The following is a 17,570-nucleotide window of genomic DNA, read 5'->3' on the forward strand; positions in this document are numbered from 1 at the left end:
GAAAGAAAGATCACCTGTTTACTGATGAACAACATGAAACAAACAAGGAGTGGTTATTCGGCGGTGATGCGTTTGTTGCGGGTGACAGAGTGATGTTTGATAACGTTTGCAGAGATTTTGGTCAAATCCAATTTTCAAGTGTATAATTTCCTTTGCCCGGTAGTTTGTATTGTACATTTAAAAAATCACATATTTAATTTTGTAGACTTTCCTCTCGAAAAAAAATATTTCTCTTTGTACAATTCATCAGCTATTTCAAACAAAAAATATTTCTCTTTATGAATTTAAACAATAGTAATAAGACGGTTAAACCTAGTCCTGCACCATGACCGTGGAATATATTTATTTTATGAAAAAAATAAATCTAGAAACGCATACAAAAGCAAGTCTAGCCAGCTCAAGCTAGCTCTATTCTGAAATCAGCATAGGGAAAAAAATAGTTTTAGAGTCAAGAATGATATTGTGTAATATAAGATTTCAGAGACTAAATGTTAGTCTAGGTTAAACCATGACATGCCCAGTACAACGTGTCTGATCATCGTCAGGGTTATAACCTATCACGACTTAATAACAATATTGATTTATGGATACGCCGAAACGTGCGTATCTTAATCAAATTTAACATGATTGATAGCTGAAATGTTTTTTATTGGGTTTTTTTAAAATAAAAAATATTTGCGTTATTTACTTTTTTATATTATTTTCATTTCCCTCGGAATGGGATAAGAACCCTATGTAATCTCATGATGAAAACCACGAAGTACATAATAATTTATATATTATGACTTCAATATTCAACACGCTGCACAGTGTAACCAATATCATTCGCTCAAACCCAACCAGACACATACATACATTTAACACTGCACCCACAAATACATTCATGTCATAATTGATATTTTTTTCAATAATTTCTTTAAATGGACAGACACATTCCTATGTAGATACATGGATAGATGCAATGTGGAAATGTTATATTGAAAATCAGACAAGGCATTCTCATCATTAGAAAGACACGCATAGGAAATGCCTCCACGGTTAGTCATAGACCGCAAGAGACACGGTTAATATTCCAACAAGTTTGTTCCCATTCAAAGTGATACCAGCTTCATCTGTAGAGATAAATTTTTACACTGCACTTTATTTAATGTATATACATGTTTTCTGGATGCGTCATCCTTTACAATGTAGGTGCGTGGATTGACAGTTAAGTAGTTTAATACATTGTTCTAAGGCGACGCAAAAACATATTTTTGACGAATTCGAAAAACATAAAAATTGTTGAAAAGAATAAATGTAAATTAGTCGGTTTTTTCTCTCTGAATGCACATTGAACTATTTGTACTAAAACATCATCCAATAGCTTATACCGTAAGATGATATAAACAGCAACTGGCAAATGTCGAGACACGCTGAAATATATGGTCACACAGTCACACGTTCAGGTTAATTTCTGGAGAACCAAAAAACAATCGGAACTATCTTTTCCATTTTGTTCCTACCTATCAAACATGATTTTTCACCAAACAGTCCGTATATCAAGAAATAAAAACGTCTAACCTCACCGTCCTAATTAAATGTCGATGAAACCTATATTAACTGTTGACCTGATATTAATATCAGCCGGACGCCCGGTTGTTTTCGTGTGACGATATTTGCAGTTAATCTGTAACGGCTCGCGGGTTTTGCGACAGCCTTCCTTTTGTAGCTGGGTTTTTAAACTTGTAATGTGTATTGTACATCGTCGAAATAACGGTTAATATTAAATGGGACGTATTATAATGTTTTTAGTGATGAAATGCTGTATTTAACAGCAAATACAAAATTGATATTTCACTCACGTGAAATAACACTGTGAGCCGGGACTAATTTCTCTGCTTCCGTCACAACATCGTTGTCAGAGTAAGATCATGCAACTCACTAAGAACCTATATAATGGAAGCTTTATTTGTCTTTCTTTGTCAAACTACATCGCGTTACCTGAGGAAGAGGCTGTGACTGGTTGTTTGTAAGGAGACCGGATTTTTTTTAAGCTAGAGCTTCAAAACCAGATTATTGCTTTAAATAAAACTTATGAGCCTGAATATATTTTTTCAAAATACATCTTGCGACAATGTATTTTTTGTGGCAGACAATTTCTTTTTGTTCAACAGTTTGAAGCATATTTTTTTCAATTCTTTTCTGGGACAATTTATTATATTCGACAGGGTGACCAGATATTGTTGTAGCTAGAGCTGTAAAACCAGATTATTGTTTACATTAACACTATGAGCATAAATATGTTTTCACAAATTACGTCTTGCGACAATGTACTTTTTGTGGTAGGCAATTTCTTTTTGTTCAGCAAAAAACATAATTAATTCTTTTCTGTGACAATTTATTTTTTTCGAGAAAATCACAGATCCCCAACACAATATCAAATGGTCGCTCCCTCCCAAGGATTCTGGAACGTTGTTCTTTTTGTCTTCCTCTATACAAAATCTTGCGGTGTTGAATGTATTAAAATGAAAATGTTTTCTTGTTTTCATGTCCGAGGTTAATCTTTCATGTGTAAATAATTCGATTTGTACGGTGACAAAGAAATAAGGTATAGATGGTTTTATACTTAAATATATCAGCAATAGTAATAATCCATAGGTGCAATTATGTAATTTAAAACATATATTTCAAACATTAAATTTCACCCTTTATCTTATATCGTGGGGGTAATTTTAAAATGTGTTTCTTCAGTTCATGTCCGAAAATGAGGATCATGCATCCAGAAAACAACATTTTGGTCCCGTGCCTGAAGTTATATGTTGGCCAATGTCTCCAAAGTGCCGACCTAGTATATATACAGTATGGTTGTAAACAACGGTATTGTACGCACACGTGTAGCCCACGTTCGTGATGGTGTTCCAGTTTCAACTGAGATATTGTTGGACAATTGCCATCTCTTTGAGATTTCCAGTTCCTATCTGTACCAAGTGGAAGAATTCAAATTTTGAAATTCATCAACACCACAAGAAAATATTTTTTTTCTGTTTCAGTTTGATTACGATTTTTTCTTTTTCATCTGTCAATCCCATATGGCAACGATTTGACATCTATCAAAGAACAGTTGAAAGTTCTTCATTTTTTTCTGTTACGTCTATTTGAAAAACACAAACAAACGATTGATATTTATAAATTCATGGCTAACCCGTATTGTATATGAAATTTATATCAATATATTTGAACTATTACAATATACAGCATGTTTAACAGAAATGCTGCAACTGACCCTAACACACATAAAACCCATTTGAACAAAAACTCAATAAAACTCCCGAACGTAAATTGTGAAAAAAACTCAATCACTAAACGAATAGCGGCATAGTATCACTAAACTCAAAACATAAAACGTTCATACAATGAAAATATGTTTATTTATCAAATATATTTCATATTCAAGTATACATATATACAGTTTTTGTAACGAAACTTCATACTCGCGGGACTAAACCCCGCCAACACAATCACACTCAAACACTGATGAGGAATGAACGGGTGAACACACTCAAGAAAATGGGATTGTTCTCACGGAAAGTGGAATTTAAGTATAATTACCAAAGGAAAAAAGCAAAAACGTTATGAAATGTAGTGGTTTGACTATAGTTATCGTATAGTCATTCTAAAATTTGATATCCGTTTTAATTTTTTTTAAAGAAAATTTGATTTTAACTTATGACGATACGAGTAAGTAAAATAAACAATCGAGTCTAATGAAAATAATTCCAGATAAACAAAAAATCTTGACGCACGTGAATATGCTTGTTCAGTGTTATTTCAACTGTTGATACACTTTTGTAATTATCAGCTAGGAGTGGGGATTCGCGTGTTATTGCCATTTGCGTGCACGCATTATGGGGTGGGGGTTTAACAAGCGTTAAATGGGAACGGTTTTTCACTACAAGTACTTCATAAACTATTTTTCCACCATAGAGAAAATTAAGGATGAGATCATTAGTGAAACCGATTTAATGGCGAAAGCCAGCGCCATATTCAAATATATGAAACATGTCAAATGAGTCAATAACTGAAATAAATATTACCCTTGGTTTTCCAAACCTTTTTCAGGTAAACGCAATCAAAACAAATATTTCACACGAGCATGCTATTTTAAACAATATGCCTAAATGATTTGATAAGTAACTGGTTTTCTGAAATGTTAAATGATAAAGTCTAAAAAGGAAAATTATGAATTTGGATTGAATATTTACCGTTTTCTATTTACGCAGTTATTTAATTTTCTAATTTTCCCGTTTAATAAATACAAATAATTAAACTTGATTTTTTTTAAAGAATTCGATCCATGAAAAAAATGATTGTAACCTTTTTCTTTTTTAGCTCGTTAAGAATTAAGCGGAATGTGGCGAGAAGAATATGATTATGAATGATTCCTGAACATTCATTCCAATGAAATTGTTATAAGCAAAAGATATATAAAAATATAACAAAATATCACAACTTTCCACAGGCCCGCCTGTGGACATATCTTACAAATGCAAACAGTATATACAAACAAATAACGTAGATTTTATATATCAATATGCTGCATAATATTAACAATATTCATCAATACATGGAACTCTTCTGTAAAATAGCACAATTTAGCACTAAATTGTAAAAATAGGATATCTGTTTCATCGCGATCGCTACTTATATTATGATACGAACTGCATAGCTTGATAAGACTAATTTAAGAAATGCGTAAAATATCGGCTCTCACGAGCTGTAAATATATAATTTTATGAAAAAAAACCATAAAATTATTTTGTAATTCACGGTGGATATGTTCATACCATGATTGGTCCCTTTGACCATCTTGGTGTTGAAATACACCACATAGGCATGGTTCGGGGTACGAACAGGGTGTGCTTGGAGTTACCGTAAATGTTCTTTTAATCACATACCTCCGCATCATTCAATGTGAATCGCTTGAACACTATAAGAATATTTCTCGTGAATAGAAGGTCAGTGTAGCACCGCTGCCACTTTTCAATACCCGTTATAGTTTGTATTATCGTACCAATTCCCGGTCTGATATGAAGAAAAGTTTGAGCAATATTGGCTTTGTGTTGGATCGGGCTGAGACGAGTACTGAGGAATCGATTGTGGGTTGTCGGTCCATGATGTGACGTCATGTAATTGTGCCGTGACGTCATTCAACTCGCTGGTGACGTCATGCCTTTGAAACATGGCGTCATGACTGTATCCATCGTTTCTGTACTCTGGCGGGGTCGGCGGCTGGGAACCAAAAGAAGATGGCAGCACTTCCGGGTCAACCGGTGAAGGGGCAGAATAGCTCCTCTCAGAATCACACGGTGATGGTACAAAGAAGTTGGCCATTGCTAAAAGTTTTTGAGTATCCTTTGATGGGACGGAGCTAACACACCCTCGCTGGGTTTTCATGATGATGTCGAAGTGAAATTTGTACGTGTATCGCTTCCCGTGAACTTTGGTGAGAATTTTCTTGTCGTAGTAGAAGCGCATTGCCCGACTGAGTTTATCATAGGTCATAGTGTTCTTATTTTTACGCTTTCCCCAACGTCTTGCAACTTCATCGTGATCGACCATTCTGAACTCGCCATCCTCTCCCTCCCATCGGATGAAGGTGTCGTTGTTGCTGTCTGTCAGCAATTCCAGCAAGAACTGCCATAACTGAACCTGTCCCGTCACTGGAGACAAAAGATAAAGTGGACATTAAACCTACAGTAAACTACGGTTATAACGAACACGCTTATAACGAACTCACCGACATATCGAACTTATTTTTAGTCCCGGCCTTTTGTTGTACATATGCTGTATATATGCTTATAACGAACTACGGTTATAACGAACTAAAATTAGTGGTCCCTTTCAGTTCGTTATAACCGTAGTTTACTTTACAGTCAAATAAAACTCTGAAATAAATATGCAACACATTCCAAAATACCGTGCTTAACAAGCGCAATAATCGCGTCAATCTGGAATTCGAACCCAAGGCAAAACCCATCGAGAGAAAAAAATATGTTTTTCAATTCGATTTTTCCTGAGTTTCAAATTTTCCAATCGCATGTTTGTTGAACAGGCGTCATAAGGGGCTAAGTCTTGGATTCGAACCCACGACAAACAGACTGGTATTACGAAAGAGAAAGATTCGTGGTGATTTAGACTACTTGGCAACAGAGCCATCCTGGGACACAATCATATACGGTACAAATAGGGTTGTTTAGGTGTAATGTCATGTTCATAGTGACTCGGAAACGTGGGGTTTCGATGTCAAATTACTACTTACATTCTAGAACGCCCTTCGCCTTCTTTCGCAGATCTTCTGGGTCAAATACTGAAGTTTTGGCTTTAGCGGGCGCTGAAAAAATGTACAAGACTTGTTAAACACAGAAAGCAAGCAGAGGATATTGGTTAACACTGTCATATTGTTTAATACAGTCATATTGTTCAACTCAGTCATATAGTTTAACACAGTGATGTGTTACATCTAAAGGTTTTATTGTCCAGATCCCAAGAATTCGCTTTTATTAGTTTCCTTGATACACCATTTTTTGAAGAAATACCAAATAAAGTTATATTTTTGAAATTCTGATGTTCTGAATTTTTACTGACATTCTTGATATACTTGTGTTCTTTTAATAGTACTAGTATTATATATACTGACTTGTCTGATAAACCCGCTTTCTTGATATACCAAATATGATATTCATGATATACTTGATATACATTGATATTCATTGATATACATTGATATACGTGCTATCCCTGCTGTGATATGAGGTTCTATGACGTAACTCACCTTGCAGCTGTGGGCTAGGGCTGCATCGGCTGACGGTGGGACTAGGGGCGGGGCTGCTGCTCGTGTGGGCGTGGTGAGGGTGGCTCGTCTGGGGGGCACAGTCATAAGACAGTGGGGATCCCCGACCCTTAGCTGTAGGAAAAGAGAACAGGGTAAATATGACGTAAAGTATTTACACATCCTTTGTTGGCATTACATTATTTACAAATAACAGAAGTAAAAAATTAAATATCCAATGACATGACTGTGTCACGCTGTGGATGAAATGAATGAGTGTGTGAGTGAGTGAGTATTGTTTTACGCCGCTTTAAGCAATATTCCAGCAATATCACGGCGGGGGACACCGGAGATGGGCTTCACATATTGTACCCATGTCGGGAATCGAACCTGGCTTTCGGCGTGATGAATGAACGCTTAACCACTAGCTACCCCACCGGCTCAAAATGAAATTAAAAAATATATTGGCATAATTGACTAAATATTTTTTTCAGTAAATCAGTCCCCCACCTTCTTCGTCTTCCAAATGCGCAATGGCCTTGAAGACGTCATCAAGCGTCGTGGAGTACCTTGTCCCACGTGACGTCAGGCAGCGGCTAGCAATGGTCTCCTTGTAGCTGGGGGGTGAGACCGGGAGAGATGCGGGGGTAGGGGCGGCGTCCTGATAGGGGTAGGAGGCAGCCATGGGGGTGGAACTGAAAGCATCGAGATGACCAGACGGGGATTGCTGACCATACGACAAACTGGACGATAACGACATGGCGCTGAGATCAGTGTAGACGGGCGACCCATTGAGAACGGACAATGAGGTGGAGTACATATCTGATGAGTCACCTTGGGATGAAGCTTGTGAGAGACTATTGAGGGAAGAACCCTCAGAAAAGAGGTCTTGGTCCATCGAGCAGGGATGCAGTTGTCCAAGAGGGGAAGGATGTTTTTCCGGTGCGTCCGAATACATCTCCAATGACTCTTGACTCAACCAGGATAAGACTTCTTCTGATTTCTGGGAGATGCTAGTGTGTCCTTGTTTTAATCGTGACGGCATGTCATCTAACGGGACCAGGTAAGGAATGCCAGCCACTTCAAGGCTCTGTTGGTACGTTGGGACTGTCTGGTCTTCGGTGAATGGATCAAGGAAATGAAGCTCTCCCGTCTCGGTATACATCGTTGTGAAATTATGGGATCCGGGAACTAGAAAGAAAAGATTTCCGTATCAAAACACTGGACATTTTTTTTAAATTTAAGTTTGTAAAGATTATATATGTCCATGCGAAACCTGTAATTAACATTCGGCCTTCAGATTAGTGCATAATTTTCTATGCATGTGTTTCAAAGATGCGGATGTTGGCTTTGAAGAAATCCATCAGCTGGGGTAACGTTGTAAGATGGATAGGATTAACCTATCATAATGATGGACGATGGTATATTAGAGTCTTACACAAACTGAGGGCACGGGTGGCCCAGTCGTCTAAGGCGCCCCGTGTGCGTCCCGTGTGCACGCCAGAAACCTATGATTGTGGGTTCGAAGCCCGGTTCGCCCCGATTATGTTTCTAGGTTTGTCAGCACCATACCCGTGCTTGTGGGTTTCACCGAAGTGGTAAACGTCTGAGACCTGCATCACTTCGGGCTTTCCTCCAACATTATGCTGACACGCCGTGATATAATTGGAATAATGTTAAAAGCGGCGAAAAACCAAACTCACTCACTCACTCATACACAAACGCACGCTCTACTCGTCCGATCCATCGTTCCTAAACAGAACTAGTGTGTTTGACGCAGACTCAATCGACGGTTCTATCTGAAGTTTAGCAGCTTAAAAAAAACCTACTCATACGGAAAAGGGAAATTTATTAATAAACTATATAAGATAGAGAGAGACCTATGTTATATCCCCATTCTCTTAGTAATAGTCGATCTACTACGGTAAGTCGGGGATCAACTAATACCCATTGTCACGCTGCATGCGGGTCGGCATAAGTTGCCCGTCCCGTGCAGCAGCAAGGAGCGTGTATGTGTATAAGGTCCAGGTTTCAGATCAGCGGTAACATGATACGACTGCCTCCCCCCCACCACCCCCCCCCCCCCCCCCCCCCCCTCCCGCGATACATGACACGTTGTTCTATAAATACAACATGGGAAATTTGGCCGCTACACTCGTGTTCCAGTTGAATCACTAGCGAAGCAGTAGAAAGGGAGGTAACTCCGGAATGTCCCGCGGTGGACTGTGTGGGTGGTGTGTTATGGTGGCTGTGACCGATCACACCAACAAAGATCTATTGTTTATACGTTCCCGGTCTCACGGACTAATGCTGAGAATATTAGCGAGAGGGAAAACAGGTGCTGTTCCAAGTTCTTTAAATAGCCATGATCGTTAGTTTCAACTCTGACATTAAGTCGAAAACGTTTATAAAGACGAGTCTTGAGGCCTTTGTCGGGATGGCTCGTGTGGCCGTCTGGTATATATTAACTTTATTCAACGTTGGGCACCATTGTACTCTCTTCCTAGATATTCATCGTGGAGGTATAGGTGCAGTAGGTTTCGTTAATGTTCCGAAAGCCATGTAGGACAGACAACGACTGTCTTGTGGCTATAGCAAACAGACAGTTCCTTTCTTTTAAGACAGTATCTTAAGGGTGGGGGGTTCTTTTCATAAATCTGATTGAGATTATAGGACGCTCGGTGCGCCGGCTGAAGGCCAACTGTTGTCAGAGGGAGGTTATGCCTCCACAACTACACACGTAGAAAGGTTAGACACGAAGCGTAGTCACAGATTTCAGTTTCGTTCTGGTGTCCCCGCATTGATATTGCTGGAATATTGCTAAGCGCGGCGTAAAACCATACTCATTCACTTTTAACCTCCGCCTGTCTCTATATTAAATGTAACACGACGTAAGACGATGACAATTTTTTTGAAAAAAGGGAAAAATGAGTAGTACACAGTTCTAAATTTAATGATATGCATCATGAACCAAAATCCTTTGAAGTAACGGTAGACGCGATATATATGCCTACACATAACGGTGCAAACAATGTACATATTACCGGACTGGTTCGACCAATTCAGATAACGGTAAGCGTGATGGACAGATGTAAATAAAGTCTGTACGCAAAGTCAGCTGGGTAGAACCGATGTTCGTGTATTCATATAACGGCATAAACGATAAATATGCATACACGTATGTTTGTAAACATGATTTAGTGCCAAATCGCCGCTTTTAGCAATATCCAAGCATAACTGGATTTCATATATACTGTACCCATGTGGAGAATCGAACCCGGGTCTTCGGCGTGACGAGCGAACGCTTTAACCACGTGGCTACCCAACACGTTTTAAGTTCGTGCTCAAATTTTGAAATATTATTCCAAACATGCATATTCATTCGTATGGATTAATACACAACATGCTCTTAAGAGAGTATAACAAAAAAATAAAATTTAGTTCGAAGAGAAATGAGTCTACATGAGCATATAAATATGTATGTGTCTACTTTCAATTTGTTTTACAGGTATAGGCTGTTGATTGTTTATATCATATACCAGGAAACATAACACCAAGAAATATATCTTATAGTGAAAACATGTACAGATTATATGAAATGATATGAAATGTTTAAAGTTAGTGAAAGTTCCAACAATCAAAATTGCAACAGTGTGTTAGGGTAGGATGCAGGAAGCGCGCGAGACATGATGATTGTTGTCGTTTCAGGGTATCTTTTTAAACTATCCGTATAGGCTGACTTCACCTACCTGTTAAGTAATGGTAAGTCCGTGTGTTAGTGAGACGTTCTCATCCCATGGTATCTGACTTTGAATTGACAAGTCGCGGGGCTTTGTGTCAAGTTTTATTTGTCGCTTACGGAACGAGGCTGTCAAACCAAAACGAGGCTCCAGTTAGTCATGTCAGGCTGTTGATAAACACGGGCTTGCGGGGGCGTTCGGTCTCTACATAACGTGCGCTCGCAAACCAATAAGCTTGTCCATGATGTGGTGGTATGATTAGATCAGCTACTCGTTTCCATCCAAATTATCGGACTTTTCGGTAATGCTGCAAAGTAATTTGAAGTTGAGATAACAGGTGTTCCGAGGCGACGATTAGAGTTACCCGTCCTTGGATTAAGCCCCGCCCACTGTACGAAGCCGCACCGGTTGAACCACGCCTACCGCTGACAAATATGGGCTTGCTACGATAGGCGCTCATTCATAAATGTTGGGTTCTTTTGCGTGCAGGCCGAAGGCGAGTTTGATAAAGCATGAACGCTTAAACTCACTTGAGCGCCTCCGTGTAATTCTTTGTGACGTTTAATACATCGAGTAAGTACGTGGTAGTAGACTGTCTGTACATGTATTTAGTTTCGAAGAAAAACGTGTCCCACACATATGGGATGGAAGTATGACTAATTGCCTAACCCATTAATAATAATAAAAAAATATTCAATTTTAAAGGGGAATTTATATTTCTTCCGAAATCAATTAATGTAACCACTTCAAAATGTATTTAACTATTCACATCCGTGTTGCATATTTGCATGACTTATACCGCCAAATATTTTGGTTTACGTCATAAAGTACATTATTTAGGAAATATTTTCAAAATATTCATTAACAAAAAGTATTATTACTAATCTCGCTGTTGTCTATATTTCCCGGTTGGTCATTCAAACCGGACAACGAAACCTCCTTGATCTCGACGTGAATGAAACTCCCAATAAAAGACTAACATTTTTAACTTCAATTTATTAACCAACAATGGTTTTGAATAACCGATATGTTTAAAAGAAACTGTCCAAGTTCATCCCTGATAGTTTTTTAGTTTGATTTTACGCCGCTTTTAGCAACATTCCAGCAATATCACAGCGGGGGACACCAGAAATGGGCTTCACACATTGTACCTATGTCGGGAATCGAACCCGGGTCTTCGGAGTGCCGAGCAAACGCTTTAACCACTAGGCTACCCGACCGCCCCCTCAACCCTGATTGAGTTACCTAAGCTTTAAAATATGTACCTAAGGTTCGGAAACCATCACTGTTTTAGTCCTGTTTAATGACCCGGATCGAGTGGTGTTGAAATGTACATTATTATGCCACATCTGTCACAATTGACACGCCGCTAGGGGCAAGGAAAGCGTGCTCTACTGCGTCGGTTGGAACTTGGAGCGTGATAGATCCCGCATCCTATTATTTAGAATAGGTTGTCTGGTGTGTTACATTTAGCTACAACCGCTTGAACCATACCAAAAAGTCCTTACCATTAGTTGAAACACGCCTACTACTTTTTTATGCAATTATATTTTGTCCTGGGATGGTTTAGCCTGTAGTTATAAGCCATGTACTTCAATATCCGCTATCTACTGTACATTAATATTGATATCACTAGCGTATTAAAATAGATAGCATTCAGAATATCTGCTTATTTTAAGTGGTTATATATTAACGTCGAAATAATGTTGGAAATTTGAAGTCACGCCCGCGATCACAGTCATATGGGCAGCAATGGGATTTACATGATAATTTGACAAAAACTTTAAATCGTTAAAAAAGGTGTTAAAGTTATTTAATCTATACGCTTTCATTCCCCGACCTTTCGATTTGACATAATTTTCATGTGTTCAAATATTCGTGAGTTCATTAGTGTTGTGCTGTAAATACATTACCCTAGCTATTCTTGTCAGAACGGGGCACGAGCGTATGGGCTATGTAGGGTGCTACCCTCTCTGATCACGATCTTAACCTTTGAAACTCTTTCATGGTTAAATCCAATAAAACCGAGTTGTGTCTTAGCGTTCTCGACCGGATAATACACCAGTAAAACAAATATTAACTAAATGGCGTTGAACGAGAAACAAAATACCCCTCATTCTCAAAAGAAGAGACGGAAGAAATTTTTTCCCAGATTGAAAAAGAAATGTTCATTTAAACGTTCGTGATGTTGAATTTAATCGGTCCAGGTTAGTAGTAACGATTTCCAAGTATGACATGTGGAATGGTACGTGACAAAGAATACGGATAGACTTATGAAGGGTTGTAGCGCGTTCTGTCCACTGTGTCACGGCACGCACATGCCGGACTTCTATCCCAACCGGACCTGTGAATATCCGGGATAAGATAGGTCTTCGGCAACCATGCTTGCTTGTCGTAAGAGGCGACTAACGGGATCGGGTTTTTAGGCTCGCCGACTTGGTTGATGCATGTCAAAATATCCCAATTTCGTGGATTGATACTCATGATGTCAATCACTGGGTTGTCTAGTCCAGACTCGATTATTTACAGACGGCCGTCATATAGATATAATATTGCAGAGTGCGGCGTTAAACAACAAACAAACAAACAAACAAATTATCTCAACCGTGGTTCGCAGTGCGGGTACACGATCTAAGAAAACGTCAAGTGTGGCAGCTCACTTCTGTTTACATGTTAAGAAAATTCGCGTTATGGATGTGCGTCACGTACGTAGACGTGTCAGGATCCGCTGCGATAGGTCGCGATTTCCTGCCCAGATTCGTCTTAATTAGATTCGTTAGTACGGACCCGTTCTTGAGTCAAATTATCACTAATTTGGATACATGTGACCAGCTATCCAAGGTGAACCAACTTTGTGAAGACAGAAACTACCTAGAAGTAAGAACCCGCTGATAGGTTCGAATCCTCGATTAAGATCCTTGGTTTGTGAGCCTGTTAAACGAAGGGTAGGATGTTCCCTTCCAATACGTGATTATAAAGGTTTGAGAAAAACACGTTTGTTTCAGGACGCGCGCCCCAAAATCTCCGTCAGGCAACAAGGACGTGTTTGTTTCTGTATCACGTCATATTAGTTCGTGCTTTCGAACATAAACGTCATGGACATTACCTTGTTAATACGGACGACAGGTGTGCGGATTAACGAGGTCCTTTAGAATGGTGTTGCAAGTCAGACACAAACGTTCAACACAACAAACATGAAATAGAACACATTCATTTTCTTTAAATAAAATGTATTCGTTAAACCGTCACCGACTTAGTCAACAAAACGTTTTCACCGTACTTGAACGCCCCTATTGTGTGACTTGTCTTACAATATATAGCCATCTACACAAAACATGACACACTTCATGACATAACACTGCTAGTGTTTATGGCTAACGCGCAGGTGCGACAATATTATTCACACCTACCTGTAACCCGTCTTCAATCATGCGAGCCCCTACCATGTATAATCAACTGCGCGTTGACTCGCTGACCCATTAACCCATTTCCTCACCGTCATCACCCACCCACGGGACATTGTCATGAGGGTTGCGTGTCGCCCCCGGAATAAGAACTACCACGGGTGGTTGTTTGAAAACAAAAAAATTGTTATTGTTATTGCTTTATTGCAATGATTATGATGATCAAATTCGCTTGAGCGAGTCAATTCACCCACGGAAATCAAGGGGCGTCGTGGAAGGGAGGTAACTCGTGGCGTTCATGCATGGCTTCATTTGAGGGCAATCGGTACAAGTTCACCCCGTCTTGAGGGCACGGCGAAAAAAGCCGTACTAACAGCTGCAACCCCATCCTGTATATTTTACATGTAAAGAATACATTGAAGAATAACGTTTTACAGGCTTATAAAATCATCGTTTTATTGCCATATCAGCCAAGAAATCTAGTCATAAATCCCTGTTTAAAGTTTATTGATTTATTGACATGAAACTGCATTGATATGAATTATATTCGAGCCACATGCTGATAATCTATCTGTTAATATATAGTTAATTGTTATTATCCGTTAAACTGCGTATAATTTATCTTCAACATGGCGTGGAATACACTGAATAGGTTTCACGTATTGTAACATTTAGCAAACACTCGGAATCGTTTATCCCGAAATCGTCCAGGAATGCAGATAAGAAGATCATCATGAACTACGGGTCATCCGATTTTCTCACATAATGACTGTCCGGATATGAAGGTTGTCGGTTTAACTAGGTTTAACTTTTCTTATCTCCATGGTCTAGTGGATAGAGAGTCTGCCCTGAGACCGGAAGGTTAATGGTTCAATTTCCGGCCGCGTCAAACTAAAAGACGTTAAAAGATGGAACTTGTTGTTACCCTGCCTGACGCTTGGCATTTAGGGGATACAAGGACTGGTCAGCTAGGACACATGGTAGCGTGGATTGACGCTCATGTTATCGACCACTGGGTTATCTGGTCGTGGTTCGATTCCTTTTTTGGTCGTTGTATAACTGTAGTATGACTACACCTAAATCTGTGTCTACCACGACTGCCACAACGACATCTACTACAGCCGGTACTACAGATTCCACAACAACCAGAATCTGCTTGCTACAGTGATATTACGTTCAGTGTTAAAAAGAACAGTGCATCAATCCATTTCAGTCACAAATAGCAGTTCCTTCTAGTCCTGTTTGTTTGGCCCCATATTCAAGTAAACATAATAGAGTCAATAGAGGTCAAAAGTAATTAACGCCCTATGCTATGGGCACCCAGCATTTGTTTGTTGTTTAACGCCGCACTCAGCAATATTCCAGCTATATGACGGCGGTCTGTAAATAATCGAGTCTGGACCAGACAATCCAGTGATTGATATCATGAGCATCAATCCACGAAAATGGGGTACGATGACATGCGTCAACCAAGTCAGCGAGCCTGACCACCCGATCCCGTTAGTCGCCTCTCACGACAAGCATAGTCGCCTTTTACGGCAAGCATGGGTTGCTGAAGACCTGTTCTAACCCGGGTCGTCACGGATCTAGTCACTCAGCACCATATGCTAGTCGTAAGAGGCGACTTAATAGATCGGGTGTACGTGGTCAGACTCCTTCACCTGGTTGATTGTGTATCATCGAACCCCGATGGCGTGGGACGTTGCACTAAGTATCAGTCACTGGCTTGTCTGGTCCAGATTCGAGTATTTACAGACCGCTGTCATATATATAGCTGGAATATTGCTGAGTCTTTTCAGATCATGATGTTAGTGCAAGCTCTCATTACCAACTAAACGCTTTAACTGCATCAATGACGTAATAAATTAGAAGCAATAAAAATGAGAGTTTGGTTATCAACTATCATATTTTAATCAACAAATATCTTCCAACTCCAAATATCATCAAAATATGAATAAACAATTTATCAAGATCATTCAATGCCTTAAAGATGTTGTCGTGGGCCAAACGTTTTAATAACAACAAACTTGACCAAATATTTACATGAGCACTGAATGTTTACCACGGATAATAACACAAACTCTATGACTTGTTATAAACAACATTATTTAAGCCTCTATTAACCTATATTAAGCAAGGGCTTGGCGTGCCATGTGCAGATCTAATCAAATACATACACTCCTAACTATTGCCTACTCACCGCAATTTCAACGACGTCTATTGGCGAAATTCATTAAGCGCAATGAAAACACACGTGAAGATTGGCGACAGCGTGTATGTGTGAGCAGTCATGTCATATTGTCATCATTTAAGGCAATGGGTGGGATTATCGCCTGTCAGTCAGGGAGTTCAGAAAGAGGCTATGACGTAATGAAGAGTTGGAAAACCCCAACCTGAGTAGGCTTATGTTGAAGCGTACAGCAAGAGAAAGGGTTTTATGGACAAAGGGAGGTAACTGAGGACAGCGGGGATACGGCATGTTCGGTGGACGGAGAAACAGCAAGATTTGACCTACATTTCCTGTGTCGCGGCGACAGAGTTTACTGTTCAAGTGAGCTACAACATGACAAGAGCCGCCGCTTGCACATGTGGTTGAATAAATTAACGCTGGTCGTTGAGATTTATTTTCCTCTTTCCAGTGGTGACGTGGGTACGAACGTTTGAACAATGTAAGATTTTGCATTATCAGTGAGAAATCTTAAAATTTCTTTGGGAAATGCAAAATCTTATTGCAACAATATCAATTGACGTCAGTGGTCATTATAATCGTATGGATGAGGTTGTTCGCACAAAGTTTAATGGTTTTTTTCAGACCTTTGATTTCGCAATTTTTTGCGTTTTGTAAGCCAGTGCTATTTTGTGGGGTGGCGATATGTGTTTATGTGTGTGTGTGTGGAGGGGGGGGGGGGGGGGGTTGTTGTGTGTGTGTGTGTGGGGGGGGGGGGGGGGGGGGGGGGGGGGCGACCCCAAGACAGTCCCCACCCAAGCTAGGACAACCCCCACCCCAGCACAACCCCCGTCCTAGGACAACCCCACCCAGGACATCCCCACCCTAAAGAAAGCATACATTTCAAAATTGGGTTTAACGCCGCTTTTAACATTATTCCAGTTATATCACGGCGTGTCAGCTTAATGTGAGAGAAAAGCTCGAAATGATGCAGGTCTCAGACGTTTACCACTTCGGTGAAACCCACCAGCACGGGTATGGTGCTGACAAACCTAGAAACATAATCGGGGCGAACCGGGATTCGAACCCACAATCATAGGTTTCTGGCGTGCCCAAGGGACGCAACTCTGCACAGCGAATCGCGGCGCCTTAGACGACTGGGCCACCCGTGCCCCCTTACTAGGCTGAAAACAGTCGCCGAAACACTGCATACTCAAGGTCTAAAACACAACTGTGGTACCCGCATCACAATCGAATAACCATTTCTCGTTTGTTTCATTTTGAACCACCATCAAAGCTATGTTGCATACATTCTTTTGCCGGCGGTTTATAAAGGCCGGGGGGTTAGAACCACCTGGAAATGAAAAGTTCAGGAAATCTGTTGCCAAATAGGTATCGTCCAATCGTCTAAGGCGGGCCAGGTTACCAAGCTTTGCTTTGCTTGTTGTTTA

At 39.9% G+C, this 17,570-nt stretch overlaps 1 protein-coding gene across 2 annotated transcripts; it reads right to left on the minus strand.

The window, feature by feature from the left end:
- Positions 1-3,406: 3,406 nt before the first annotated feature.
- On the minus strand, positions 3,407-16,241 carry LOC139458144 (DNA-binding protein D-ETS-3-like). Of its 2 annotated transcripts, none has more exons than XM_071239459.1 (5): positions 16,153-16,241; positions 7,319-7,999; positions 6,812-6,943; positions 6,299-6,370; positions 3,407-5,699 (listed from the first exon to the last, which is right to left on the minus strand). In XM_071239459.1, the coding sequence occupies exons 2-5, from the start codon at positions 7,971-7,973 to the stop codon at positions 5,020-5,022; spliced, it is 1,539 nt and encodes a 512-aa protein (XP_071095560.1). In that variant the 5' UTR covers positions 7,974-7,999; positions 16,153-16,241; the 3' UTR covers positions 3,407-5,019. The 2 variants fall into 2 exon arrangements, with proteins under 2 accessions (XP_071095560.1, XP_071095559.1); XM_071239458.1 differs by lacking the exon at positions 16,153-16,241 and adding an exon at positions 10,558-10,817 and having other exon boundaries at positions 3,408-5,699.
- Between the last annotated feature and the right edge of the window lie 1,329 nt (positions 16,242-17,570).

Source organism: Haliotis cracherodii, unplaced genomic scaffold (genome assembly GCF_022045235.1).
Source record: "Haliotis cracherodii isolate W230 unplaced genomic scaffold, xgHalCrac1.p SCAF_12, whole genome shotgun sequence".
Classification (NCBI taxonomy): Eukaryota; Metazoa; Mollusca; class Gastropoda; order Lepetellida; family Haliotidae; genus Haliotis; species Haliotis cracherodii.